The sequence below is a fragment of the Rhinolophus sinicus genome, linkage group LG17 (assembly GCF_036562045.2).
Source record: "Rhinolophus sinicus isolate RSC01 linkage group LG17, ASM3656204v1, whole genome shotgun sequence".
NCBI lineage: Eukaryota > Metazoa > Chordata > Mammalia > Chiroptera > Rhinolophidae > Rhinolophus > Rhinolophus sinicus.
Window position 1 is genome coordinate 17,465,128 of NC_133766.1, and position 19,590 is coordinate 17,484,717.

At 36.2% G+C, this 19,590-nt stretch overlaps 1 protein-coding gene across 1 annotated transcript in view; it reads left to right on the forward strand.

Moving 5' to 3' along the window:
* The window catches only part of INTS7 (integrator complex subunit 7), a 59,333-nt gene that overhangs the window by 6,258 nt on the left and 33,485 nt on the right, over window positions 1-19,590 (forward strand). Inside the window, exons 3-7 of the mRNA XM_019738098.2 lie at window positions 520-666; window positions 2,834-2,971; window positions 7,249-7,295; window positions 9,249-9,448; window positions 9,925-10,047. Of these exons, the coding sequence (XP_019593657.1) occupies window positions 520-666; window positions 2,834-2,971; window positions 7,249-7,295; window positions 9,249-9,448; window positions 9,925-10,047 (655 nt within the window). The remainder of the gene's footprint in view (window positions 1-519; window positions 667-2,833; window positions 2,972-7,248; window positions 7,296-9,248; window positions 9,449-9,924; window positions 10,048-19,590) is intronic.

Sequence of the window (19,590 nt, forward strand, 5' to 3'; positions counted from 1 at the left end):
GTACTGATTGTTTTGAGAAGATTCTGATTTAATAGCTTGTTTTATAACTTGAGATTACATGTTACTACTAAGTGCCTGAAACATGCAAGCACTGAATAAAATATCCATTTCTTTTTTCTTCTTCCTTCTAGTCCCTCTTCTCCTTCTTTCTGTCATTCTCTATGCACTCATGTGTTTATCCACGCACCATATCAGACTTGAAGGAAAAAAGATGTTGTAAAATTAGCTTGAGAGAGGAGGAAGACCATGTGACCTCCTGGCCTCGATTATGAGCCGATGAGGTTTAGTTCTGTCCCGGGCCTTCTCCTTGTGTCACTGCCGTTTTGGTGTCTTGCAGCAGGATTGCTAACTGCTTGTGCTTAGTACCCACCTAAAAAGTCCTACAGCCTTTAACTCTTGTGACGAGACAGATAATAATAAATGCTGAAGAGCATTTGCCTGTTGCTACAGTTTAATATTGTTAGTGTGCTATTACTTTGCTAAAGTGGTCTAATTTATTTTATCTCTGGTTTTTGGTAGAAACAATTTCCTGAGGCTCTGTGTTCTTAAAGTTACTCAACAAAGTGAGAAGCATCTGGAGAAGATTCTAAATGTGGATGAATTTGTGAAGAGAATTTTCTCTGTGATTCATAGTAATGATCCCGTAGCAAGAGCCATCACACTCAGGTAATACTGCATTGCTTTGCTGATTCACCACAAGGTTGTTTGAGTTGTATTTATGTAACCAAAAAGGCGATATGTTTACTTTTTTCATTTTGAGTAGTTTTGTTCTTCCAAATAAGAAGACTCAGTGCAAAAATATGGTAGCCATCCCAACCTGTAAATACTTCTCAGTTATCTATGATGTTGTTTTGGTTATAAATTGTTGCCTAACTTGTGTTTGAAACATTCTGTAGGTAGGTGTTCTGATCAAATAACTAGACTCTGAATGTAGCTTAGCTCATTTTGAACTTCCTGACCTTGTTTTTACTGTTTCATGTTAGTTTTCTGTATTTGTCTTTAGTATGTACTCATTTTTTAATGCCATAATTTGTATTTGAACTCCTTGAAGAATGCCAGATATAACCACAGTAGTTTCTTTAGCCTTTTCTTTTCTTTTTTGGCATTTACAATTTTTGTTAGCATTTCAGTTTGTAAGCCCGATGTTCAGCTTGAGCCATGTTCTCCTTTAGCTCTGCTGTCTATGAAATCACTTGTATAATTTTGGGATTTTCGAAATGCACTTTTCTAAATTATAGGGCTCATTTCTGACTTGCCCTTCCCAGACAATGCTGTTTTTAACCACAAAGTCTAGTAGTATGTCACTTCTTCCCTAAGTTTCCATATTTTTCACATCAGAAACTGGTTCTTTCCTCTTATTCAGAATTAAGTGCTTTTGTGATTCATAGTTTAAAGATATTTTGTTTTTTTACCTGTTACTTTAGACTTATAAATTAAAACAACAAATGGAAGAAGAAGCTGGGAGATACTCATTGCATTTGGAAATGTAGTGCTATGAGTTACTTATAATATTACCAGGAATCTTTTTAGAAAGTAGTGACCAATGAGATTATGCTGTTTTGCCATTTTATGTTCCATAGTAATAAACTGTTAATCAAGGTATGTCCATATTGCCTAGTCTAATCTTGTATAAAATACAGTGGTACCTCGGTTTTCTGATGTAATCCGTTTCAGAAGACCGTTCGAGTTCTGAAACATTAAAAAACCGAGGTACTACTGTATTAGAGAAATATACATTTGATATTTATTTTGAAAACTAACTTATCTTAAGTAATTTCAAACTTTCTTTTCAAATTGAAATTCAATTACATATTTAGTCCATTTTAATACCTTGTTTATCAGAACTCTACTAGTATCTAATCGATTATATCTCTATAGGATAATTAGGCGATGCTATGTCAAGTTGGAAGGGAACTTTGGACATTGACTTAGAGAAAGGTTGTCATTATAGGAACTCTGTTTTGTTTATTGAAATGTTTTACAGCCTTGTAAAATCCATGCCTTTCTGTTGAAAAGGTTTTTCAAGCTTTACTTTCTATAGTTTATATTACAAATAGTAGATGATGTTCCTTTTCCAAATTTGTAATTTTATTATAAAACGGATTGTGGTTTTTCAAATTCCACCTTCCTCGGCCTCACAGATTCTGATATGAGTTCCAGGGAGCATCCTCTGCATCTGTTCTTTTGATGTTGAGGATGGGTTTGAGAATCATGCTGCCAATATTTATTAATATGGGAAAAAAGAACTGGGAAGTCTTCCTTTTTTGTGGATCTACTTAATACCAAAAATGTTAGACTCTTAATGCTTTGCTAATATGGATATTTTTATGGAACATTGGAAAATTAATTTTGATGTTTTAATAAATCAAAAGTTTCTTTTCGGGGTGGCTGGTTAGTTCAGTTGGCTAAAGTGCGGTGCTCTTAGCAAGGTTGCTGGTTCGATCCCCGCATGAGCCACTGTGAGCTGCACCCTCCCTCCACAACTAGATTGAAACAACTACTTGACTTGGAGCTGATGGGTCCTGGAAAAACACAACTAAAAAAAAAAAGTTTCTTTTCTGGGTTCTGTTTGGTACCTGGAATGTACTTCAAGATTATTTTGTAAAATTTTGCTTGTGTTAGATAATCCATGTTAATTTTTCTGACATATTGAAGTATGGAAAAGTGGTTAAAATTTCATCATTGCTTGTTTCCTTAAGTTGATGCTTTTATTAACTTGAGATTCTAGAATTACCTATAAACTTAGGTTTGGTAATCCAGTCTTGTCTTGCTTCTTTTCCTGACCTTGAGTTTATTGTATTTTCATTCTTCTTGGGTTTCTCTATTCCTGTAGGATGTTAGGAAGTTTGGCGTCTATAATTCCTGAGAGGAAGAATGCTCATCATAGTATTCGTCAGAGTCTGGATTCGCACGATAACGTAGAAGTTGAAGCTGCTGTTTTTGCTGCTGCAAATTTCTCTGCACAGTCAAAGTAAGCAGAAGCCTTTCAGGCACTTGACTTCCTAAGAAGAGGTTTTGAAGGAATAACTCAGCAGTACATAAACACTGAGGGATACAGAAACATGTAAATAGCAAGGTGTGTTTTCCAAGGGCGTTTACGTCATATTGGGGAAGCAAAACTTAAATACATAGAACAGCATAGTTAAGTACAAAATGTTGGCATTAATTATAAATGAAGTAAAAGTTTCTAGAAGGACAGGATCAGCATAGATTAGTGAAGTTGGGGAAAGCTTCATTGGGGTGCAGAAGACTTGTTTGCTGAGGAGCTTCCCGAGGCATACACAGCCCTAATACTAAATTGCTGCTTTCTTTTTGTCTTCTCAGAGTAAGCTGTTTGGCGTTAGAGCTGTGCACAGTTTGACAAAGACAGTAACTTGAGTTGAACGAATTTTAACCTATTTGGGTGGTCAAGTTCTACACTGTCATCTTACAGAACATTTAGGGGTCTTTTTTAGATGAAGTGTTGACCATGATTTTATTACTACTGTGTTTGACTTGCTTGTTTATCCTCTGTAAAACAAATGTATTATCCCCTTTAGTGATTCATATCAAAAGTAGCATTGTTTTCTGGAGGGCATTATGGTGATATGTATTTTGCCTTAAACATCCCTTTGACCTAGAAAATCCATTGAGAACTAATCCTAAGGAATCAGAATGTGTACTGATATTTATTTGCAAGGATGCTAGGTATCCCGTTACAATAAAAGAAATTAGTAGCAACCTAAATTCCAACCAGTGTTCTTAGATAAATATGATCATAGAATAGAATAGTATATCAGCTTTTAAGAAATATATTTTAGAAACATATTGGAACCAGGTTACATATAGCTTATGTGACATTACAGATTTATTAAAAATACAAAAGTATATATGGAATAGAAAAAAGACTAGAAGGATATATATCAAAACATTATCTCTGGGTGGTAAGATCATATCTAATATTTATTTTTATTTATTATTAATTTCTCTATATCCTGCCATGAGCAAGTTTGGTTTTATAATCAGGTGAATAATAAATGTTATTTTATTTAATAAAAAATAGCATTTCCATTAAGATACTGTGCTAAATTTGGATAAGACTTGAAATAACCAACTTTCTTCAGCTTTTAAGTCTGTGCATATTTTTTTTAGCTGCTCTTACCAAACTTTCAGAATTCTAGGATTACTCATTGGAAAAGAAGAGTAGAGAATAGAAAGCATATAATTTTTAATTTACTGCTGAAAATTGGTAGATGTGGCAGTGATTGAAGAGGAGAAATATCTGAGTAAATACAGTTCCTGTTTGTGCTTTTGAAAATTGGCAATTTTTTTATTATTGAGAGTCAATAATTGAGAGAACTTTTTTTTTTAAATTTATTGGGGTGACAATTGTTAGTGAAATTACATAGATTTCAGGTGTACAATTCTGTATTACATCATCTATAAATCCCATTGTGTATTCACCACCCAGAGTCAGTTCTCCTTCCATCACCATATATGAGAGAACTTTTTAAAAATTACTTTTTTGGATAGGAGTTATATGTACTGAATACCTCTGATTACCATTGCCAAGGTGTCATACTTTATAATTTGTTGGATTAAATATGTACTTCCAGTTGAAACTGGAGGCCAAACAAACGAGCCCAGGGCTCGTGCTGCCTGCGCCGCTCAGCCAGTAGACACAGGAGTTGGGTCATAGAATAAGCATTTATTATCAGGGCACCAGTGGTCTGAGAAGGCAGCGGGTTAACAACTCCAAAAACTGCCTTCACATTCTCAGACCAGCCTGGGATATTTAAGGGAAAATCTGGGCATTCCTCCAGAGGCTACCAGAGGTTTGCATGGAGCCTCCCCTCTGGCGATGTGTCTCTCCAACTGGTCACCCACTCAGGAGCAGTGGTGACTGGAAAGAATGTTAGGCCATAAAGATTATAATCGGCAAGAGGGGGCAGAGAGAGGGGGTGACAGCATTGTGACTAGTAAGCAAGCATAAGTTTCAGGATAATTATCTAAAGCAGGGAACTGGGACAGGGGACATCCTAAGCTCAGGAACTGGGACAAGGGACATTCCAAGCTCAATCCATAGGGAGGGGTTTGATCAATTGTTAAGCTCTAGGACAAGGAGAGATGAGGCCTCTTTTGCGGGGGCCCCAGCCGGGCCCTGCTTCACAGTGACTCCAAAAATAATTTAGTTTCTAAATGAAAAATTTGTAATTTAGTGATTAGATTTTATTTATGAGAATCATTTTGGTTCAAATTTTCTCCTCTGTTATTATCAGAAGCTAAGTTTGTCAGCTATGGAATTTACGATCTGTCTTGGAAAATGATTAAGACTAAGTAACAGAGAAACAGCAAGAGTCTTTATTTTTAGAATTGGTCAATAAACGTTTAAATTAACAGTTTATATAGAAACACTTGTTAACATCCCAGGTTTCAGTACGATATACTTGTTATTTGTGATACTGAAAAATACCAAATCAGTGCAATAGGAAGCATGAAGGACCTATCTAAATGTATCAGAGTGTAAAATTAATGAAATAATGTGTTTTTGGGATTAGAGTTTACCTCTTCCGCCAGAGAAGGATGACCTAAGATTATATCTCAAGCAGCACTGATGGATTTTTGTCTTAGCGTCTATTTATTAATTTTGGATCTTAAACAAATTAGAGTAACTAACCAAAAGACGTTAAGAATTTAATTCTATTCTCCCCTCGTCTACTACCATAACCATATGTAACTTGTTTTTTAAAAGATTAAGATTTTACATTTTTAAAGAGCTAATCCTAGGTCACAAAGCAGGAAGGAGTTGCATGCAAGCCCAGATACCTTCAGGGACCAGGCAAGTGTTGTCAGTGAGAGAAGTGTCCTCTAGCGGTGACTGTGGTGAAACTGGGTTGAGAAAATGAGTCTCTTAGTTTCTTTTTTAAGCCAACAATTCACTCATATTAAGTATATGAGTATATATGAGTATAATATATATATGAGTATAATACTCATATTAAGTATTAAGTATATGAGTGAATTATATTCTCATATTAAGTATACAAAAAAATACTGTGCAAATAAACTTTATTTTAGAATAAATATTGTTAAATTCTAAAAGAAAAGCAATTGTAGGTAAAATTTTACACAAATCCTTCAATATTTTATTGCAAAGCACAATAATAAAGTGTGCTTGTTTCTGCATAAGCACAAGGGAACATCAGGATTTCAGAATAATGCTTATTGGATGATAATGAGATCTCAGAGATTATAACATGTAGTTAAAAAGAGTAGGAGCACAGTAGAAGAACCGAGAACAAACTCAGTTAATCTCAAAGCATATTTACAAACTAAACCTACTACCTTAGAAAATTCTAGAAAACACAAGCGTACATAATCATACATTCCATTAGCTGTGAAGAGATGATGTCATCTATCATTAGCTTCTGGAAAGCACTGTTCACTTGTGAGAGAATGAAATTGAAAATGGCAAGTAATATTTTAATGGCAGGAAATATTTTATTTAGACATCCATTAAACTGCAGAGGGAAGTACTTCATGTCTTGTGTATCATTTATCATGGCTAAACGACCCAAGTTTAATGATACTGTCTATGTCATATTTCCTTACGTGTTACATTTTATCCCAAATATTCATGTTATTAGTACTTCTGCAACATTCAGTGATATTTCTATTGCAGTAGAATCAAAAGCAGCACCTTGAAAAATACTTTACGTATATGTAATGTTAAAAAAAAACAAACATGGCTAACTTTACATAGTTTGGCTTTTATGGTAAGATTCTATCCCTCTTTCCTACTATATTTCTATTACTTTTTACTCTGTTCTTCTAAAATTCAGAATATTGGAAATTTATTGCTTATATATTTAGTTTGTGTGCTAAAAGCTTTTCTTAATTGAAAGTATATCCTTAAAACATCATAGACTGGGACAGTGACCTTGAGTCTTCCAGACAGTGTCACTCAGTGATGCAAATTGCAACAAAGCATCTTTCATAAATGGAGCACTTTTCCTTGAATATCAAGTGAGAACAGTGCTTCTTGGTTATATGAGTAGTTTTGATTTCAGTTGTATTTGCTGGTTGGAGTTTTGGTTTCAGTTGCATTTCTTACCCCACCTCCAGCACCTGACCTTTGAAATATTACTTACAATTTGGAGTATATATTGGCGTTTCTTCTGTACTGATTGTGTTGTGTTTAAGTCCTTAGAAAACTTAAGCAGACTTAATGTTTTGGTTTTAAAGTTTTATTGTTCTCTGTTTCCAAAGGGATTTTGCTGTAGGAATATGTAACAAAATCAGTGAAATGATTCAAGGTATGTATGCTTTTAGTATTATGAAGTGACTTAATGTGAGTTATGTTAATAATAGCTGCTAACATTCATTAAGTACTTAACTATGTGCCACACACTATTTATTTATTCATTCAAATCGTTATTTATTAAGCATCTGCTAAATGCCAGAACTGTTCTAGGTGCTTAGGATACAGTAGTTGAACAAAACAAAGTCCTTGCCCTCCTGTAACCTACATTCTAGTGGTGGAAGGAGGAGGGGTGGCTGTAGACAAAAATATGACATATCAGGTGCTGTGGAGAAAAAGTGAGTGAGAAAGATAGCGAGTCCTTAGAGTAGATGGCAGGGTATTATATATGCTGATCAAGGAAAGCCTCCAGTGAAGTGATGTTTGAATGAGAAATGCAGCTATTCAGCGGAAGAACATTCTGATGAGGGAGAGTGGTGCCATTAGGATCTCTGGGATCCTCTCGTCACTCTAATGTCCCTCCAGTGTCTTCAGTTGCAACTAAAATCCGAATTCCTTGCCATAGCCGACAAAGGCCAAGTTTTCTAATATCATCTTCCATACTGTGCTTCACATGTATTAACCCCATTTAAAAGGGAACTGTGGTACCGCAGCATTGCACAGCTCTAGAGAACACCATGTCCTTTGTATTTTTCTAGAGGGCGTTCTTTGAATTGTGCAATTGAGCAGACTTGATAGGTAATACTATTATGTCTATTTTACAGAAAAGGAAATAAAATGACTTAATTGAAGACCAAGATACAATGGTTGAATTTTGTCCTGTTCCCCTTTATTCCCTTGTCTTTTTTTGCCACCTTCAGAAAAGGGCTCTCCTGCAGAAAAGGCTATCATTAGAAGGAAGCTTCATTCATTCATTGAGTAGGATTTTATTGAATCCCTGCTGTATCAGGCAATATCTCAGCAGGAAACATGTCACACTCGGATTAAGATAATCCAGTGAGTGTTTAATGAAGGAGCCATTTGCAAACATATATGCAGGGTAAGCTACAGGGGGTAATGTCTTGCCTTCCCTTCAGGTTGCAGGGGAGGGAAGGGTTACCAGAAACCTGGAGTCATGTCAAGAGGGTCACTTTGATAAACTGGCCTTCAGTGAACATGATGTGACCCTGCAGAGAGAGAACCAGGGAATAAATACTCTGACCTCATTCTTTTCCTTCCCATCTCCGGGGGCTCTCTGCTTTGGCCAAACCCAAATAGAGGCCAAACAGCCAGGGCATTTGTTGATATAAGCCACCATTGAATGTTGAAATGGTATCGTATATTCACACCAACAGTTATTTTACAATGGGAAAACTAGTGATCTGCAGAGTATAAGTTAGCTTTTGGCATATATGGTACATTATGATTGACAGTTTTTTGTTGTCTGTCACCACAAAGCTATACTGTAGAAGAAAAGGTGTTTCTGTTTAGCTCCAATGTTGGCTGGAAAAGATACATTGGAGTTAGTCCTCATGGAGTCCAGCTGTGTATGCAGAGCAGCAAGGCTTTGCTACATGAGGTTCAGAAAACTTCAGAACCATTCCATGTAGTCTGTTCACATCTTGAGCTTGGCTTAGTGTTGAAGGAACTCATTAAAATTGTAAATAAAATCAAATTAAAGCCACTGAGCATGTGTGTACACGTGTGTATATGTACATATCTTTTTAGTATGCAATGAGAAGAAATAGGCAGCAAAATAACTTTGCTCTCTGCTATGCCTTTTAAAGGCATTTTCTGCTATCGTGTAGTTGTATAGTCCTGGAAAACTAATGTTAAGATAAATACTTTGGGAAAAAAGCTATTGAACTGATTGATTAGCTCTCATAATAATTATCTTGAATGTTATCAACGTAATACTACTACACTCTTTGTTTTTAAATGGTGGTTTTGCTAATGAATCAGACCTTTCAAGTGTGAAAGGTCACCAAGCACGACAATCAGAAGCTGTAAGACGTCTTTGTGCTCGCAGGCCTGACCACGCCAGTGGACTTGAAGCTGAAGCTGATCCCCATCCTTCAGCACATGCACCATGATGCCATCCTGGCTTCCAGCGCGCGCCAGCTCTTGCAGCAGCTTGTTACCGCCTATCCTTCCACCAAGATGGTGATTGTTTCTTTGCACACTTTCACTCTGCTGGCAGCTTCATCTTTGGTGGATACACCTAAGCAGGTGATTTCGGTTTTCTTTAAACTGCCTTTTCTTCACCTAACTAGCATATTAAGTACATGATAACTAATAACCCCTAAGTTTTGATAATATTAAGATTCCTTTTTCGAATAAACACCTGTTAAGTTCTTTTTGCTTGTTTTTCCCTTCTCTATATTCACAGTAGTGACTCTTGGGACCCCTGGAGGAGATGAGGTGAAGGTTGGGGTACATGGCAGAGCATGGAGTTGGAAGTAAAGAAAAGCAAGAATTGAGTGTTAAAGGCCAGGTCCTGTGCCAGTACCTTACAAGTTAAATGATAGTGTCATTTTACATACAAAGAGAAAGGGGCCTAAACATGGGCACGTAGATGATAAATGACAGGGCTGCGATTTGAAACAAATCCTGTCTCAAATCTAAAGTTTCACTGAACTACACAGCATCCCTAATGGTAATTCCAGTGACAATATTTTTCACAGAGTGATTTATTTTCTTTATAGATTCAGCTTCTCTTGCAGTATTTGAAGAATGACCCCAGGAAAGCAGTAAAGAGACTTGCTATTCAAGATCTGAAATTACTTGCCAATAAAACACCACACACTTGGAGTAGAGAAAACATTCAGGTATGCAGAACTTTGAACATTAATAATTTATATAGAAAAGTAATAGCATTGTAATAAATTGTTTTGCTTTACATTTTTATATTATCTTTGTCATCTTCTAAGTGTTTGAATATGAAAAATGTCTAAGAGCATTTGTTGAGATTTGTGGTAGAAGTTATTTTATAAGTAGAGTAAATACATAAGACTTGTATCATTTAATGTTTAGGTTGTTTTAATGAATTAAACTTGCCTCTCAATTTCTTAATTTTCCTGTAAGCAGCACTAAGGCTAATTGAAAAGCCCAGTTAAATTGTTTATTTTATTCCTGCGTCCTTTAGGCAGTCATTTTAGGGAGAACAATTTTGGTACTGCTATGATTTATTAGGGGGAAGGTGCTGGATGGGTAAGTCAGTAAAGTATATTTCTCCTCTTCACAGACAGCAAAAAACATTCTTCGGTTTTCTTTTGTAAATAAAAAAGCAGGTCTCAGTCTCTAGGCTTTTAACATAATATCTATTATAGCATTACTTAGACTAAATTAATATCTTGTATTTACTTTTTCTCAAAATAGACCCCTATTGTTTACCCATTACTAATAACAGATGAATCATTTCCTAAAAAATGCTGTTTGAAGTGAAAAGGAAGATTGTTAGAATTCTACTTTTATTTTCATGGATTTTATTATCTCTTGGTATTCCGGTTACAGTGTAACAAAAACCTTTGAATTTCAGGTTATGGAAACTAATCTGCTATGTTTGTTTGTTTGCAATGTTCTAAACATGTGTCAAGATACTATGACTTGATAGTCACAAATATCCAAAGAGATAGGATGGTTGTTAGTATTTGCATTTAGTACATGAGGAAACTAGGGTTCAGAGAGACTTAATATGCTTCAGAGAGTTTGAGAGGGCTTAATTAAGAATTTAATTAAGAGAGCTTCTGTCCTCTAGTGCTTTTGCTACTAAACAATAGTGTCTTTCCAAGAAGATAATGTGCCCAGGCACTTTAGGGAACTTGTGCATTGAACCAAATCCTGTGAGAGCATTTCATTGTATTCATCAAGAAGCAAGAGCAATACCTTCTAGTTGTGAAATAGGTCACACACTCAGAAAAGTATATTGTCTATTTAATAGTTAAATAATAATTCTAAGTGGAAACCCATGTAGCCACCACCCAGCTAGAAATAAAACGTTGTGGGATCATAGAACCCGGCCCCTTTCTCTTGCATCGTCTTCCTTCATCAGAACCTTAACAACCACCTAAAGGAAACCACTACTTTGCCTGTTGTGATCATTTTTTTGCTCCTCATAGTTGTACCATCTATGTGTGTCTCTCTCCAAAATGCTCTTTTGTTTTTGCTTCTTTTGCCTAACATTATACTGATAGGACTCATCCATATGGTTGCATCTTTTACCCCTTTAATTGCTAGTAGTCCCATCATGTGGATGGACCACTGTTGATTTGTTCTTGATGGGTAATTTCCAACATGGGGCTCTTACAAACAATGCTGCTGTGAACATTCTTCTGTTTGTCTCCTGGAGCACATGTGCAAGAGTTTCTTTCGCGTGTATACCTAGATGTGAAATTACTGACTTACAGAATATGAGTATCTTTAGCTTTACCAGATGATGTCAACGGTTTTCCCAAGTGACTGAACCAGTTTGCATTCCTAATAGCAGTGTCCTAGAGTGCCTGTTGATCCACATCCTTGTAACAGATAGAATCATTTTTACCATTTACAAGTTGGGTTTTAATCTGTAATTACTAAAGAATTTGAGTATCTTTTTAATATGTTTATTGACCATTTGAATTTCCTTTTTTGTGCAGTGGCTATTCAAGTCTCTTGCCTGTTTTTCTGTTGAGTTGTAGTCCTTCTTTGTATATTCTGGATTCTTGCACTATATTGGTCTTTGGCAATTCTATATAAATTACAGAAACAGCTGATCAAGCTCTACCTTTTTAAAAAGTTGATAATTTAATTGGGATTACATTGAATAGAAAAATCAATTTGTAAGAAATTAGTATCTTTACAATGTTAAGTCTTCCAATGCATGAACATGTTATATCTTTACATTTATTTAGGTCTCTTTAAAGTATTTTTATCTTACTCTTTTTTGTTTGATATTAATATTAGCTACTTTAGCTTTCTCCTGGATGTATTTGTGTGGTAGATTGCTTGTCTTTTTATTTACAACTATTATGTGTCTTCATGTTCCAGATATGTCTTATAAACAGTGTTTAATTGGATTATTCTTAATCCAGCCTGATAGTCTTTGTCATTTTACAATGGAGTGTTTGGTTCATTTACGTTTACTGTGATACATTATGTATCAGGATTTAAAGCTCATTTTGTGTTTTTTATGTCTCCCCTGTTCTTTTCCCTTCTTGGACGCATTCTGGGTTGTTTTTAATACCTTACCATTTATTTTCCCTTTGAATAGTTGGGAAGGTTTTTGTTTGTTTGTTTGTTTTTTTAATTAAAGTTTATTGGGGTGACAATTGTTAGTAAAGTTACGTAGATTTCAGGTGTACAATTCTGTAATACATCATCTATAAATCCCACCACCCAGAGTCAGTTCTCCTTCCATCACCATGTATTTGTTCCCCTTTACCCTCATCTACTACCCCCTTCCCCCCTTACTCTCTGGTAACCACTAAACTGTTGTCTGTCTATGAGTTTTTTGTTTCTCATTTGTTTGTCTTGTTCGTTAGTTGTTTTTGGTTCATATACCACATATCAGTGAAATCATATGGTTCTCTACTTTTTTTGTCTGATTTATTTCACTTAGCATTGTAATCTCAAGATTCATCCAAGTTGTCACAAATGGTCCTATTTCATCTTTTCTTACCGCCGAATAGTATTCCATTGTGTATGTATACCACAACTTCTTTATCCATTCATCTATCGAAAGATATTTTGGTTGTTTCCATGTCTTGGCCACCGTAAATAAAGCTGCAGTGAACATTGGAGCACATGTGTCTTTATGGATAAATGTTTTCAGGTTTTTTTGGTAGATACCCAGGAGAGGGATTGCTGGGTCATAACGATAATTCTGTTCATAATTTTTTGAGGAACCTCCACACTGCCGGGAATTTTATAGGCTTTTCATATTCTTTTAGATGTTGTCCTAGAAGTTACAGCATGCATAGTTATTTTTATCAAAATCTAAAATTAATTTCGGCTACAGAGACCTTAACATACTTTAACTCCATTTACATCCCTCTAAACTTTTGTGTATTGTTGCCATGTATCTTAATTCTATCTTTTCTCGTCATACAATTTGTTATTGTCTTATAAGTTCACTGTTCATTTGGACTTTCCACTGTCTCTGCTCTTCTTGCATCTCAGGTTTCCTCTCTGGGATACTTTTCCTTCTGCCTTTGCAAAGTCTTCTTTTTTTCTTTTCTTTTTTTAGATTTTATTGGAGAAGGGGAACAGGACTTTTTTATTGGGGAACACTATGTACTTCCAGGACTTTTTTTCCAAGTCAAGTTGTTGTCCTTTCAATCTTAGTTGTGGAGGGTGCCGTTCAACTTCAAGCTGTTGTCCTTTCAGTCTTAGTTGTGGAGGGCGCAGCTCAGCTCCAGGTCCAGTTGCCATTGCTAGTTGCAGGGGGCACAGCCCACCATCTCTTAGTGGGAGTTGAACTGGCAACCTTGTGGTTGAGAGGATGCTCTCCAACCAACTGAGCCATCTGGGAGCTCAGCGGCAGCTCAGCTCAAGGTGCCGTGTTCAATTTTAGTTGCAGGGGCGCAGCCCACCATCCCTTGAAGGACTCGAGGAATTGAACTGGCAGTCTTGTGGCAACCTTGTGGTTGAGAGCCCACTGGCCCATGTGGGAATCGAACCGGCAGCCTTCAGGGTTAGGAGCATGGAGCTCTAACCGCCCGAGCCACCGGGCCGGCCCTGCAAAGTCTTTCAGTGAGGGTGTGTGTTGGTAAACTTTCCCAATATTTGCTTGTCTGAGAATACCTTCATTTTACCCTCAATCTTGAAAGGTAATTTCTCTGGGGATAGAATTCAGCAGTTTTGGGAAATTATCATACGTAATTGTTTCAAATACTGCCAGTCTCCCTTGCCTTTCTTTCTGGATCTCCAGTTAAACGTGTATTAGCTCTTCTCCGTTAATCCCCATGTTCATTATCTTCTTATGTACCATCTCTTTATTTCTTTGTGCTGTATTCTGGATAATTTCTCCCGATACATGTTCCAAAATTATCTCTCCAGCTTAACTATAATCTTTTTAGATCTGTCTCTGCCATCAATTTCTACTGGTCCTCTAGTTTACCCTTTTTCCTTGTATACTTGGTTGTTTTTTACCTTGAGCTACTCGTTTTCCTTGGAGAAGTATGGGAATTCTTTAAGGCCCAGAATAAAAGTGCGTATCTCTAGAGAACATCTGCGTTTGCTTCTGTTAGGTTGAGAGGTCGTTAGTGATGCATGACTAGTGAGTGTGAAGATGGAGCGTACAACTCAAATAGGGTTGTCAGGGAAGCCCTCCCTAAGAAATAGACACTGAGCAAGGACCTAAAGGAGGGAACACCAACTTCTGGGAGAGAACACCAAGAAAGATCCTGAGGTGAGAGCATGCATGAGTGTGAGGTCAGTGTGACCGTAGATGAGGATGAGATGCTATTAGCTAGATGGATGGTTGGGAGAGCAGATCATGTAGGGCCTTTGAGTCCCTGTAAGGATTTTAGCTTTTACTCTGCATGACATGGATTGCCATTGGAAATTTTTGAGCAGACGACATTCTCTTTTTTTTTCAGTTGAAATATATTTGACATATAACATTGTGTCAATTTAAGGTATAAAACATGCTAGCTTGATACATTTATGTATTGTAATATGATTGCCATTGTAGCGATAATTAGGACCTCTCTCATATTATGTAACTATAATTTCTTTTTAGTGGTTGAAATAATTAAGTTGTGGTCCCTTAGTAAGTTGATTATAATACATTATTGTTATCTGTATTCACTATACCATGCATTAAACTTATTTACTACTCCTTGCGAGATTGTACCCTTAAATAACATCTCATCTGTCCTATCACCGCAGTTCCCCTTCCCCCAAGTCAGACAGAGAAAGATAATTACTGTGTGATAACGCTTATATGTGGAATCTGAAAAGGCCAAACTCATAAAAACACAGAGTAAAATGGTGGTTACCAGGGGACAGGTGATGGGGGCAGAGAACATGATCCAACTTGAGTTCTAAAAGACTCTGACTTAGCCTATATTGAGACTGGATTCTAGGAGCATGAGGGCAGAAGCAGGATGACCATTTAAGAGGTAATTGTAAATGATTGCTGTTTACAGGGATGCAGTGGGGGGTGGCAGTGAGAAGTAATAATCGATATATTTTAAAGGCAAAGCTGATGGATTTACTAGCAGATTATATGTAGATTATAAGTGAGAAAAAGGATGACTAAGGTTTTTGGCTTCAGTAAATTTACTTCAAAGGGTTAGACTCTGGGAGGCTTATTTCTTGAAGGGAAGATCAGGAAGGAGTTTAGTTCTGAGAATATATTAAAGTTTATGTGTCAGACATCCAAGTGGAGATGTCAAGGACATCTGAGTCTGGAGTTTAGTGAACAGATCTGGCTGAAGTTATAAATTCAGGAGCCATCAGTTTATCAGAAGTATTATCAGAAGGCGGGTAGGGAAAAATTGATTCATTTGAAATATGGGGCTGGAGGAGAGCTCTTTGGATAAGCTGGACAATCAGCAAGTGTGTGGGTTCTGGAGCAAATGAAACGTAACCATCGCTGGAGGCAAAAGTGGCAAAACTGAAGTCATCCTACTTTGAGCACATCATGAGAAGACAGTAATGCTGGGAAAATAGAAGGAAGCAGGACAGGAGGAAGACCAAACGGATTGACTATAAAAGAAGCCATAGGCTTGAGTCTCCAGCGCTGAGCAGGGCTGTCAGGACAGGACACCGTGGGTGTCACTCATTCATGGGATTGGCAGGAGGTGGATCCAACTCAGTGGCACATAACACACAGACACATCAGTTTGATGGTATTTAAAGCCGTGAGACTGGGTGAATCGCCTAGGGAGAGAGTATATGTAGAAGATATTTAGGGAATAATGAAATGAGAAAGACCCAGCAAAGGAGCCTGAAAATAAGCAGCCAGTGAGGAGGAGATAAGCTAGGATAGTAGTTTTATAGGAAGAAGGCTCTGATTAACCATGTGAGATACTACACTGTATTCTCCAAGGTGAGGACTGATAATTCACTTTTGCATTTAACAGTATGAAGTCACTGATGAACTTCATGAGAGCAACGTACTGATGTATTGTGGGTAAAAGATTGATTAGAATGGATTCTAGAGAAAAACAGGAGAGATACTAGAAACTAAATATCGACAGTGTTCTTAAAGGAATTCTCTAAAGGGAGCAGAGAACTGAGATGGTACTGCTAAAGGGTATGTCATTGGTGTGCTATTAGTTTTTCTCATGAAAGGAGTACGGCACTTTCTATGTTGATGTGAATGACGTGGTGGAGGGGGAAGTTGAGAGAGCAGTATCCCTGAGTAGGTGAGATTGGAGGGGATCCAGTGTACAGGTTCTGTCTAGTTCACATAGGGACAGGAAGGAAGACACTAGTATGTGGGCACTAATGTAGGTAGGTGAGTAGACGTACTCTAAGAGCTTGTAGAAACTCTCTTGTGATTGTTTTTATTATTTTAGTTAATTAGGAAACATGGTCATAATGTGTGGGTGAGATGGAGGATGCAAGGCCAGGAGTTCGAAGAAACAGAAATGCAGATAAATGAGGGAAATAGAGACTTGCCAGATAGTTGAGTGGAGCCGTGTGTGCATGCGTGCACAAGCACACACACATATACACACACACGTATACATGTATACGTATATATGTATGTACAGAGGGTGCCAAAAATACACATTTTAGGAAAGAAAAAAACTATTAAAATTCTAATACTCAGTATATACCGATAACAAAAGATGAGTGGAAGTCACGTTTGACTTCTGCAATTACAGGAGGTGCTCAAAGTGGTTACCATCAGCATAATTTTAATACTGTTTTTTCCTTTCTTAAAACGTGTATACATTTTTTTGGCACCCTCTAGATATATATAATTTTTTAAAGAGTAGCTCTAACAACTTATTAAAGGTAGGATTGTCCTACAGTTTTCCTTTTTGTGTGCTTCGACAGATTGTAGCGTTATGTAGGCATTATGCTGTCTTACTAAAATGAATTGTGATCTTTCTCATTCTATGCCCAGAAATGGTTAAGACCTATGACATAGAAATTTTCTATCTCCAGAAGGTATAGCTTAAAAAGTGCCGTAAATCCATCTGAACCTAGAGCTTTTTCCAGAGATAGTGTTTTGAGAACATTTCCAATTATTTACATGGTTAAATGCCCTATCAAAAGTTGCTTACTTAATTATTAAGTAAACATTGGTTATTTTTAATTGAAAATATGTATTTTTTAATATTTGTCTCGCCCACAAAGAATGTTTTCCCACTATGCCTGAAACCTAAGCATACTGATTTTTATTAAATGGATGTGATCGATAATCATTTTTTAAAACCTAGATACATTTTTGAAAATAATTGAAATAGAGCAGGGGAAAGTGGTTCTAATGATTTAACCTTTACAAGGTAATAGTTTATTGATTTCAAATTTGAATTTTATTCTCAATTACCAAGACTAATTATTATTCTTTTAAGCCTTCTTCTCTCCCTTGTTTCTTTCTTCCTTCTTTCCTTCCTTCTTTCCTCTCAGCCAATCTTGTCACTGCTGATTGATTTTTAGTTTTGATATTTAAAATACAAATTGTGTCCATTCTATTGCTACTTTTACTGGTGTGTTGGTAGGTATTATAATTTCCGCATGGAATCAGATACTACAGGTTAAAGGAAATGCTTCCATTCTGAATGTTTTAAAAAAATGAAGGAAGGAAGAAAGTGCCCAAGTACAGTGTATTATCACTAAGCCTAGTCAAAAGCAGAATTAATTTCTTGGGAACGAAAATATATTTTTTCATGTGTTTATATTTTTCTTTTAACTTTTTTTATACCTTGCTAAGGTAAATATCCATTTTAGCTGGTGTTAATTTGTATTAATAGTTTACACTGTTCTGATGTTATAGTGTTATTGGAAGAGGATATTTGATTTATGCAACTTCTCTGTTACAAAGCAAAAGACTGTTTGTTCTAGATAGTCTCAAAGACATAATTTTATTTTTGGCATTCTCTCCTGAGAGTTTTGATTTGTACTTTACTTGACATTAGGAGGGATGGCAAATTAAGCCTGAGACTTAGCCTTTTTTTATAATTTTTTTTTTTTTTGCCTTTTTTGTTGTTGTTGTTGCAGCTAGTACAATGGAGACAGAAAATTTAGACGTGTTATGTCTTTGACAAAGTACTTTTAAACATAGCATTTTACTTTACTTTAAAGATTATAAACTTTGTGCTATACTTTTCTGGAGCACATCCCTGGTGGCCATTCTCATTCTAGAGTAGAGAAGAAGCCCCTGTTTAGGAACTGACCCAGAAAACAGCAATTCAGGACAGAGCTTCATTTGAACATAGGGAGAGAAATTCAGACCAAATAGTGAGGAAGACGGTGGTGAGTGAGAAAGCGGGCTCCATTTGAAGAGTTAGATTTTTCCTTTTTGTCAATACGAAAACTTATCCTGGTAAAAACAATTTTGTAATAGGCAATGTCCTAGAAACAGAAACGTGAACCAGATTTCATCATTGAAATACGATGTAGCATCTCTGGGGAACTTTGTGATTATGCTCTGTTAAGCTTACCAATTTGAATTAATGAAACTTTCAATCACTACGCATTTACTAGAGCATTTTAGGTACCCAGTATTGTGCTAGATGACAGAAATTAGATGATAACGTTTTAAATAATTTTATCATAAGATTTTCTAAACATTTTGTTCAGTTTTTCAAATGGTAACATTCTTGTTCTTTAAGATTACTGATATCATTATCTTATATAAAATGCCTCACTTGCCTTTTTGATTATCCCAAAAGGTTAAATGTCTGTTATACACAGAGCACTCTATAAGACATAATTTTATATAAATTATATAAATATAGGCCCTTGTCTTTAACCTCTGGGGCTGTTTAGTTGAGGAGGAGACCTACCTAACCGCAAGCTAATTAACAGTACAAGGCAGGACAGTTTAGGCAATAAAAAGTGGATAAAAGGAAATGGTCTAAGTGCTTGAATAAATAATAAAAACTAAGTATTACCTAATAACAGTCACTTTTTAAAACATACTTTCTTTTGAACTTCAAAAACAGTATCTACAGGGGATGCCAAAAAAATGTACGCAAGTGGGCACTTTGGTCAGTGTTGCTCAAGCAGTAGTTTGCCGTAATCAGAAGTGTCTGGACGCTGATGGTAACCACACTGAGCACCTCTTGGTAATTGCAGAAGTCAAACGTGACTTGTGTTCAGCTTTTGTTATCAGTATATATTGAGTATTACAATTTTAATAGTTTTTTTCCTTTCTTAAATTGCGTATACATTTTTTGGCACCCTCTGTATAGCTGGTTTTATTTCTT